This window comes from Octopus bimaculoides, chromosome 21 (assembly GCF_001194135.2).
Source record: "Octopus bimaculoides isolate UCB-OBI-ISO-001 chromosome 21, ASM119413v2, whole genome shotgun sequence".
In the NCBI taxonomy this organism is placed as follows: Eukaryota; Metazoa; Mollusca; class Cephalopoda; order Octopoda; family Octopodidae; genus Octopus; species Octopus bimaculoides.
Genome location: NC_069001.1, coordinates 1,023,274 through 1,034,619, shown reverse-complemented (window position 1 = coordinate 1,034,619; position 11,346 = coordinate 1,023,274). Strand labels below are relative to the sequence as shown.

Genomic DNA, 11,346 nt, shown 5'->3' with positions numbered 1-11,346 from the left:
TATATATAATACTTACATATATATATGTATATATACACACACACAAAATGTATATATATAGAGAGAGAGAGTTGTTACAGAATAGTTGTTTCTGTTATATTTCATAACTGTGGAAACTTGTTCGCTTATTAATTAATATTAATTAATCTATTTTAAAATATTTGTTCCCTAATTCTTTCTAATTGTTTCTGTGGAATTGGTAGGGGTGGGTGTATAGTATTAATTGAGATTGGCAATTGAGCCATTGTTAATGGCATAATGATTATATGTAAGAGAGAGACTCATACATGTTCCTAATACAAACACATACTCTCACACACACAGCTTTTTTACAAAGCAGTTGTTCTTATTTAAAATATAGTCTCCAAAATTTTCTAGTTTATTAATAAATTGCTAATTAAATCTATTTTTGAAGTGTTCGTTTCCTCATTCTTCTTATTATTTCAGGAGAATGGGGAGATCTTTGTGTGTGTGAAAATCGATTATAAATTGAAAATGCTAATTGGTGAACAACTGGTAGTAGCCTAATGGATGTAATATATGTATATATATATATATATATATCTGTGTATCGCAATTTCCGGGTTATTGTTTTGAGCTGATTGAGGGTGCTAAATTCCTTTGTTTGAAAATATAAGGACACAGATCGTGTCGTAAGAGCCAGCTGGAGATGATGTCTCCTGGGGCTAAATTACAGCAACATTCATCCTAAACCAGGACTGCCATGTTATGTTGGCAAACAATCTTTTCTCCAAAGTACTTTTGCTGAATATCTCTGGTTGTGAGATTTACAAATAGTAATTTTCTAATATTGCATTATGTCTGGTCTGATGATAATGATGTTGTGGGGTGGGGTGGTGGTCATTGATCACTGCTTCCAAGATGGAGTCAATGTTTTTGTCAAACTGGAGCTGTTCCTCTTTGTTAACTTGGGGGCCACTCTATTACTCTGTATGCATTTGGGGTTGACATCATTTAAAGGTTTCATTAACTGTAGGGGGTGACAATTAGGCCTGTGTTGTGGCTGTGGAACATTTCTGTATGGCAATTTTGGTGCCATGTATTTGGTGGTACTGATTCGATGCTGACTTATTTGACATCTGGCATTTTAATGTCTGTCTCTTTCCCCCTCTCCCTCTCTCTCTCTGTGTGACCATATTTCTCTTTGTGTCTGAGGAGGGGGAAACGTGTGTACGTCAATAAAATTCAATTAACAAATTGTTCTGTCTCTCTCTGTTTCCACTTGTTGCCATCCTCTTCTTAGTCACCATCCCTTCTATCTCTGATAGTCACTGGTTGCTCCAGACGGAACTATTATGTGTGTGTGTGTGTGTGTGTGCGCGCAGATGCAGACATTTCTATGTTATATGTGTGGTTGGAAAGTGTGTTTACATCCCTGTAACTAAGTGGTTTGGCCAAAGGGACTGATAGAATAAGTATTAGGCTTAACAAATAAGTACTGGGGTTGATTCGGTTAACTACAATTCTTCAAGATGGTGCCCCAGTATGGCCACAGTCTAATGACTGAAACAGATAAAAGATGCATGTATGTATCTACATTTGTGTCTCCTTGTCTGAACATCGTGTGACAGTTGTAAACGAGTGTCACTGTCATAGAAGCAGTGTCTTTCTTGATGTGCCACGAAAAACATGTCTGACCAAGGGGAAATATCACCATACTCAGAAACAGTCAAGGGTTGGTGACAGGAGGAGCATCCAGTCATAGAACAAATTCCATCCGATCCATGCAAGCACAGAAAAGCAGATGTAAAACAATGATGATGGTAAATGGCTCTGGTTAATGGTTGTCACAGAACAATAGTCAACATTAGTAAAATGTAGCCCTTGTACTACTACGACTGTAGTATTTACTTTGTTTATATCGGCAGCTTTCAAACATAACACACACACACACACACACACACACACACACACACACACATGTACACAGGAACGTGTGCACGCACGCACACAATGTAGTGTGTGAGATGGTGATAGGAAGTGAAATGTTCTTGAATGTGGAAGTGGTGTGAGAGAAAAGAGAGAGAGAGTGGGAGAAGGAGGTAGAGAGCCGAGATGGTTGTGATGGAGCAAAGTGTTAGTGAGGTGGTAATAGATAGATAGATATGTAGATAGAGGGAGGAGAGGAGAGAGAGAGAGAGAGAGAAACAGATGGTGAATGTGAAATCCAGCTGGCATCTATAGAGAAGAACCTTGTGAAATGTGCAGTTCCATTAGAGTGGGTCCAGATTGAATGTTGAGATAAGTTCAAGGAAATTACATGTAAAATGAGCAGTGCATTAATAATGATGACGGTGATGATAATAATAATAATAATAATGCCAATAACATCAGCAACAACAATAAATAACAGCAATAATAATAATAACACCAATAGCAATAATTAATATTAGTAGTAGTAGTAATATGATAAAGTATAATAATTGAAAAATATAAAATATCAATAAAAAAATAATAAATGTGAAAATATATGAAAAAGCAATGAAATATAATAATAGTAATAGTAATAATAATAATAATAATAATAATGAGGAGTGTGATAATAATAATAGAAAAATGAAATCTAATAATTATGATAATTCTTCCTGATTTTAGTAGAAGGTCAGTAAGTTTGAGGGGAGGGTTAGGGTATGTTGATTACATTGACCCCAATACTTGATTAGTGCTTATCTTATTGACCCCCAAAAGGAGGAGAAGCAAAGTTTAGTTTGGCAGGATTTGAACTCAAAATGTAAACGAGTCAGAAGAAATATTGTAAGGCATTTTGTCACCTGTGCTAACGATTTTACCTGCTCACTACCTTTGTGGTTTCTAATTTAAGCACAAGACCAGCAATTTTGAGGGCAGTGGCAATTAGTTGATATCACTGACCCCAGTAGATGACTGCTACTTTATTTGGTCAACCCTGAAAGGATGAAAGCAAAGTTGACCCTGAGGTTTTAATGGTTCTGCCAGGTTTCCACTCTCACCACCTCCACCACCTCCCCGAATCCCTTTCCGTTGATCTCACTTCTTCCTCTATATTTCCGCAGGGATGGCAACGAGACAGACAATGAGGTGTTCCGCAGTGGTTCTGAGTCTCCGCAGTACAAGGTGGAAGTTGAGTCGAAGCAGAGAAGGGCGACAGTGAGTGGTGGATCACCAACCCATACACGACCACCGCTGGTGATTGAAGATCTAGACCAGAAGGAGTCATCACCCGTCGTATCTCCTGATGATGACACCAGTGAAGAACTGAAGGATTCTGAGGCAACAAAAGAGGAACAAAGAGATACCGAGGGGGGAACTTTTGTGGTCAAACGTAAGTCTGCTCCCTTCAATTCTCTATTTTTTTTTGTCGTTTTTACTTTAAAATGAAAAAAAAACAGAAAGTTGTCTTTATTTGAATGTAGCCCTTTCTAATAAAACATTTGTTCTGGTCCCTTCTTTCCTACATTAACTCTCATTACCTTAACATCGAACTGCCTCCCTGTCTACTGTAACCCCTCATTTAATTGTATCTTAGGCTTGTGAGCTGCATGGCAATTTCACTAGAACCACAAAATTAGCACCAGGTACCCCCTGGAAAATGATTTTAATGAATGAAATAGAAGCAATGTAGGGTTAAGAGGGGTGACTAGTCTTGCAGAGAGCCAGACGGCCTCACTAGTGTTGGTGCCATGAAAAAAGCACCCAGTACAATCTGTGAAATGGGTGTTGAATTGAGTACAGGCAATATAGGGCTGGGAAGATGGTCTAGACTTGCTGAGGGCAAGACAACCTCACTAGTGCTGGTGTTATGTCAAAAAAGCACCCTGTACATTCTGTAAAATGGTTGGTATTAAGAGGGGCATCCAGCCATATATAATCCATGCCAAAGTAGATATTGGCTCACAGTCAGATCCTGTCAAACTCTCAGATCTATGGTAATATGGAAGATGGACATTAAAAGATGGTGATAATTTCATTTGACCTTTTCTTCTTAGGTTTTTTCTTTATCCCTTTTGAAACAAGCCCCCGTTTTGTTAAAAATAAACTTCCAATTTAAAACTGATCTCAATTGACACTTTCTATCAAAATTCCATCTTAATTTATGTTCCAAAAACCAAATTGATAACGGCAATTATTTTATTAAATTTGTTATTTTCAAAATTAATTAAAACAAAAACAGGGTCTTCTTTCCTTTCTCCCTCACTCTCCCATCTTTTACTCTCTCTTTCACCCATTCCTTCTCACTCACTCATCTCTATCCTCTCCTCTTTTGCCCACCTCTCCTCCTCTCTCACCCATTCTCTTTCACTGATCCTCCCTCCCTCCTTTATCGTCTCTTTCTCTATCTCTCTCCAGCTCCCTCCCTCCCCCATTAGTGTCTAGTTATTAGGTTATAAGGTCACTGGGACACCAAAAAAAGGTCATCCACTTTCTGAGTGGTGTCAGTTAAGGAGATGAGTTCGTTATATCACGAGAAGGAGGCTGATGAGGAAGATGATGGGGATGGTGGTGGTGGTGGTGTGGTGGAGATGGTGTTATTGATGATGATGATGATGATGGTATTTCTCTAAGTAGTAATTCGTGGCTATTGCTCTGATGTTTCTTCAACACTAATACCATCACCACTGCCACCGTCACCACCACCTCTACAACATCCTCCCCCCACTATCACCATGGCCACCCTCACATCTAGCTCCAGCACCACCACCACTGTATCATCATCATCATCATCATCATCATCATCATCACTATCACTGTCACCACCGCCATCTTCCCCCACCACATCTATTCCCTTCTCTCTGCCCCACCCATTCTTCACTCCTTTGTCATGTCTCTTATCTTTCTGCCCACTCACACTGCAACTCATACTCTGCCACCTCCCACCTCCTTGCTTCCTTGCTCTCATTCTCTCTCACTCTCTCCTCTCTCTCACTCTCCCCTCCCTCTCTCACTCTCCCCTCCCTCTCTCTCTCCCCTATCCCTCTCCGGTCTGTCTCATTATTTAAACTATCTTTTTCACAACTAATTTCAGTTTTGTGTGTGTGTGTGTGCATGTACATGCACATATGACTGCACATATTTACGCAAGCATGTACACATCCACACATAAAAGCAAAGAAGTTATGTATGTGTATGCACACACACACACATGACTGCACATACATAGGCACACATACATACACACATTCATAACCACACAGAATGACACGCAACACTGACATCAAGCATATTTGTATGCACACACAGATGAGTATGGATGCATATGCACACACACACACACACACACAGATAAACATGTAGACACCCACACACATATATGACAATACATATCTCCACACTTATATATACAGACACACCCACATTGACGGAACACAGGAAACATTCGAGGAAGACAATGAAAGAAAGAAAGGAAGAAAGATCTAATGATTGTGGTTACCAAGAAACCCTTCAAGCGCATGTGTGTGTGTGTGGAGTAGTTGTTCCTATGTGTATGATTGTGGTAGCAATGCCTTTTAGATGTGTGTGGTAGTTGGGTGAATACATGAGGCCACTTGTAGAATTGATTCCCCTTTTGCAAATCTGGGACAAGGCGATATGATGTGCCAATTGTTATCCTTTGTAGAGTTATGTCACACTGTGTCACCCTGTGTCACAAATGTAACCTCGTTAACTGTAATGGTACTGCGTGTTACTGAGTGTATTGTCCTTAACTGTACAACTGTCGCACTGGCACTGGCGTGGTTGAGATTGCTTCCCAACTCTGTGTGTGTGTGTGTGTGTGTGTGTGTGTGTATATACAAGGGAGTGCTGAAAATTTCCTGGCTTTAAGGAATTTGTGAAAGGCCTGATTGGATGTACAACCTTCCGAGTCCTTTTATAGGGAGTAGAAAAACTGAAGTATCACTGCAATGAGTGTGTGAATCTAAGAGGGGAATATGTTGAATAAAATCATAATTAACTTCTTTTAACCCAAAGCCAGGAACTTTTGAGCTCCCCATTGTATATACCAATATATATATAATATCCATCCATCCATCCATCCATCCATCTGTCTGTCTGTCTGTCTATGTGTATAGATATTTGTATGTATATATATATTGCCACTAGTATGGTTGTGTGATTAAGAAGCTCACTTTGTAACCATGTGGCTTTGGGTTCAGTTCCATTGCACAGCACCTTGGGCAAGTGTCTTCTAATATAGCCCTGAGTCAAACGGTGCCTTGTGAGTGGATTTGCTTGACAGATACTGAAAGAAGCTAATCATGTGTGTGTGTAAGGTTCTGCTAGGGTAGAAAGATGAAGATATTTCCACTGCAACACTCAATCCAAGCCTTTCGGCTATCTACACATGATTGAGACAAATCAAAGATAAAAGAGGCCATTTTCTGGCAAGTTGAGCAATTGACCAACCATATAGATTCTCTGTTGTTAACTCTTCGTTAAGTATATAATTATGTAATTATGTCATTACACAGGAAGTGAAATATTATGAATAGTTTCCTGTTTTTCTGTCATGTGGTTGGATAGTTTCTAGTTCATTTTTGTAAATTTGAAGAGAGGAATCTCCAATAGATAATGGAATGGAGTGCATCAGGGAAAGTTAGAATGTTCTTGAAGTTTTCTTGTAGTTAAACCTCCATGCCCCCCAACCTGCCATTGCCGTTCTCATTCGCTCTCTCTCTCTCTTTCTTTCCTTTCTGCTCCTCCTTCTTTCTCTCTTTATCTCTCTCTGTCTCATCACTGTTGTATGCCCATCTCTCTCTGTTTTTCTCTCATCACTCCCATTCCCCCCCTCTCTTTCCTACCAATCCTATCTCCCTCTCTTCACTCTTTTCTCCCTCTCTCTCTCTCTCTCTCTCTCTCTCCTTTAACTTCTATCCTTTCTTCTCTTGCTACATATTCCACTCTCTCTCTCTCTCTCCCTTTCATCCTCACCTTTTCTCTCACTCTTAACTCACAACTCTTTTCCCTCTCACTCACCTCTCTCTCTCTCTTTCTCTCTCTCTCTCTCTCTCTCTCTCTCTCTCTCTCTCTCTCTCTCTCTCTCTCTCTCTCTCTCTCTCTTTCTCCCCTTCATCTCTCCCCTTATCTCACCTCTATTAAATTATGCTGTATCTCATTAGCTGATAGGACCTGACAAATTGAATATAAGTGGCTGCCATATTTTAGCTGCACTTTATATAGTTTAAGTCTTCTGTTAAATGCTGTACTTAATAGACACTGATGCAGTAGTAGTAGTGGTGGTGGTGGTGGTGGTAGCAGTACTGCTTTCGGGGTGGGGGTGGAGGGTGACAGACAGACAGACATACATAAACTGGCACACAAACAGACAGACAGACAGATTGAGGCTGAAAGTGCTATCAGCTTTCCTTTGACATTTTTGTTTAGGGGTCATCGGTTACCTGATAATTAATTGGTTTGGGATGGTGGGTGTGTGTGGAATAGGGTGAGTTGGTAGGACTTACTGAGTATCAAAATAAAACTACTACCACCACCAACACTACGACTACTACTACTACTACTACTACTACTACTACCACCAGCACCGCCGACACCATGACAACCACCACCGACACCATGACAACCACCACCGACACCATGACAACCACCACCACCACCACTACACCACTGATGGAGCCCAGCTGCGAAGAATTTTTAACAGTTCTTTAACAAATCCCTTTTATATCGGAATGTCACTGAGATGTATTTTAGTTTTAAGTAAACGCTTAGAGATAAGACCCTTTTTTTTTGTTTTTTTGCTTTTTTGAGACATGAGAATGTGAGGAGGTTTTTTATTTATTTTATCTTTTACTTGTTTCAGTCATTTGACTGTGGCCATGCTGGGGCACCGCCTTGAAGAATTTTAGTCAAACGAATTGACCCCTTCCCTGGAAACCTTTTTTTTCATTAAGCCTGCTGCTTATTCTATTGGTCTCTTTTGCCAAACTGCTAAGTTATGGGGGATGTAAATACACCAACACCGGTTCTCAAGCAGTGGTGGTGGTGGTGGGAAATACAGACACACACATACATACACATGTGACAGTTTCTGGCTGGTCTGATGCTCTAATAGAAGACACTTGCCCAAGGTGCCATACAGTGGGATTGAACCCAAAACCATGTGGGGAAGCAAGCTTCTTAACCATGCAGTGATATATATATATAGTAGAGTAAGAAATAGTAAGTCCTTGGTACAGCAATTATATATTTGAAAAAAAAAAAAGAATGAATTGACTTTTCTGATAATTATTCCACTTTTATAATTATAATACTTGCTAATTTTTAAACATCTGATCATTAAAGTGGAAAAATTATCAGAGAAGCTATTCTTATTCGTTTTTTCAAACATACACACACATATACATGACAGGTTTCGAAATTCCTTCATATGGTATTGGTCAGTTCAAGGGTTCTTAGTAGAACATTGCCATGCAATGGGATTGAACCCAGAACATCATAATTACAAAATAAACCTCCTAACTGTACAGCTCTCCTTGCAGTCACAACGTGTGTGTGTGTGTTATAGTTTTATGTTTTCAGTTTGAATTCCAGTGAGGTTAGTTTCACTCACATCCTTTTGGGAGAGTGTCAGGCAGGGGAGGGGGGAATAAAATTAGTACCAGTTATGTATTGGGGTTAATGCATTCAGCTCTATATTTCCTTTGTTGTCTGTGACTTTGTGCTGCAAATTAATTTTGTTTTAGAAGTGTGTATGTGTATCTCTGTGGGTGCTTGTATGTCTGTCTGTATGTGTGTGTTTGTATGTCTGTCTGTATGTGTGTGTTTGTATGTCTGTCTGTATGTGTGTGTTTGTATGTCTGTCTGTATGTGTGTGTATGCCTTTGTAGGTGTCTGTGTAAGTGTGTGTGTGTGTGTATCGCTTAGTATTCAGTATTTGTGTGTGTGTGTGTCTCTGTCTGTCTGTCTGTGTGAGTGTGTCTGTCTGTATGTGTATCACTTAATATTCAGTATTTGTGTGTGTGTGTCTCTGTGTGTGTGTGTGTGAAGGTATTCATCATCATCATCTTAAAGTCTAGTCTATGAATTCACACACACACACACACACACACACGTTTAGATGGAGATTCATCATGGACATCTGATCAATAAGGAACACACTTTAGTCCCAATGAAACTCTGAGTAACCACCATGTGAGTCATTAACTGCCTCTCTACAAATATATATATGTATATATATGTGTGTGTGTGTGTGTGTGTATATGTGTATATATATATATATGCACACACACATATCTGTATCAAATGCTCTTTCGTTTGTATCCTTCTACTTATGTGTGTGTGTGTGTGTGTGTAAGCATGCTTCTCTACCTATGTCGTTTTATAGGTGCAGGCGTGTATATGTGTAAATTTGTGTGTGTGTGTGTCACACACTGTGTGTATATGCAGGCTTTGTTATGAACATACAGTGTTTGTTGTGCGTTTGAGATGATCTTGACTCACCACCACCACTGCTCCCCTCCCCCCTCTACTCAGTCACAAGCCAGTTTCTATGACTCACAAACTGCTCCCTTCTCTGTTTGGCCATAGATCTTGTTTTCCAATACACCGGCACCACTGCCAATTCCGCCAACCAATAGTCGAAAGACATCTCCACCTTACACACTCTTTATTAATCTATCACGGCGCTAAAGTCTGCTGCGCTGCTTTGGTTTCCCTCTCTTAGACCCACTCTTCTGGTGGTGGTGATTGTTGTTGTTGTTGTGAAGACTTCTTCATATTTGTCTTCCAGGATTTTTCTCTTCTTCGTTATCTTCGTTATAATCATCACTGTTGCCAACAACGCTGTCGCCATCCTACACCTTTGTCATTCCTTAGACACCACCACCACCACCACAATGATCTCTATCGTTATCGCCATCACTACCACCACCATCATCATCATCATCATCAGCACTGCCATTCTACTACCACCACTATCACTACTACTACTACTACACACCTATAAAACAAGAAGCATGCTTTACACACACACACACACACACACACACACACACACACACACACACACACACATGTGACGTACTACATAACAGAGAGAGAAGCATGCTCATGCACATGCGTATACACGCAGTAAGAGGATTCAGAACACAAATGTACATATCTATACATCCAGCATCATCACCATCATTGCCATCGTCATCAGCTCCATTGGTATCATTACCACCACCGCCACCACCACCATCATCTTCACCAACACTCATCATCACCATTACCACCACCATAACCATCATCACCCCCCCCCCATCTTTATCACCATCTCTGTGACTTATCTTTCCTCCTTACCTCCCCCCCACTACCCACTTCAGTCTTATTATATCTGAGGTGTTTATAAAAGGTTCTTTGTATGGTTTTTTTTTTTATGCATGTGTTGTTATGTTTGCCTATTGTTACATTTTTCTTTTTGAATGACTAGAAGCGTGTGTGTGCGTGTGTGTGCGTGATGGCTAAGTGGATTACGTGTTTTGTGAGTTGTTAAGAATGAAGTGTCCTGGCCATCGAAACAATGTAGTGTCTGTGAGAGAATCGAGACCCTCATAATTCGTGACTTCTTGGTCACCATTTGCTAATTTGGTCATTCCCACACATCTGTGGGTTGACTGACCCGTCTTGTGAGCGGAATTAGTGAAGAGGACAACCATGGGAGCTCATTTTGTGACTGTGTCTGTGTGTGTGTGTTCACACACTCGTCTGTGTATGTATACATGTATAAGTATGTATGTGTGTGAGTATGTGTATCTGTGAGAATGTATGTGTATATATATGTGTGTGTATGTGTTTCTGCATCAGCACCACTCAGGCAGTGCTGGCAATTGTCTAAGTGATGCATAGGCAATGTCTTGCAGCTTACCAGTCTGCCATGCAGAAAGAAATAAGGAGATGATGTCAGGAAGGGCATGCAACAAGTTTCTTCCAGTTTCGATAAACCAAATCCACTCACAAAGCTTGGTTCTGGGGCTGCAGAAGAAGACATTTGCTCAAGGTGCTATGTTGTCTAACTGAACCTTAGACCACATGGTTTGGAAAGAAGCTTCTTAATCACACAGCCATATATATATATATATATATATATATTTGGAAATGGGCTGTGCGTGAGAAGACCCGGCAAGCCAAGTAAGATCGTTGCCAGTGCCCCTGGACTGGTTCTTGTGCGGGTGGCACATGAGATGCACCATTTTGAGCGTGGCCGTTGCCAGTACCGCCTGACTGGCTCCTGTAGGATTTTCGAGCGAGATCGTTGCCAGTGCCCCTGGACTGGCTTGTGCGGGTGGCACATAAAAGACACCATTTCGAGCGTGGCCGTTTTCGTGCGGGTGACACGTAAAAGCACCCACT

General features: G+C 40.5%; 1 protein-coding gene across 4 annotated transcripts in view; it reads left to right on the top strand.

The window, feature by feature from the left end:
- The window catches only part of LOC106878660 (uncharacterized), a 110,357-nt gene that overhangs the window by 36,726 nt on the left and 62,285 nt on the right, over window positions 1-11,346 (top strand). For all 4 annotated transcript variants that reach the window (XM_052975592.1, XM_052975590.1, XM_052975589.1 and 1 more), the window contains one exon: window positions 3,054-3,322. In XM_052975592.1, coding sequence (XP_052831552.1) covers window positions 3,054-3,322 — 269 coding nt within the window. The remainder of the gene's footprint in view (window positions 1-3,053; window positions 3,323-11,346) is intronic.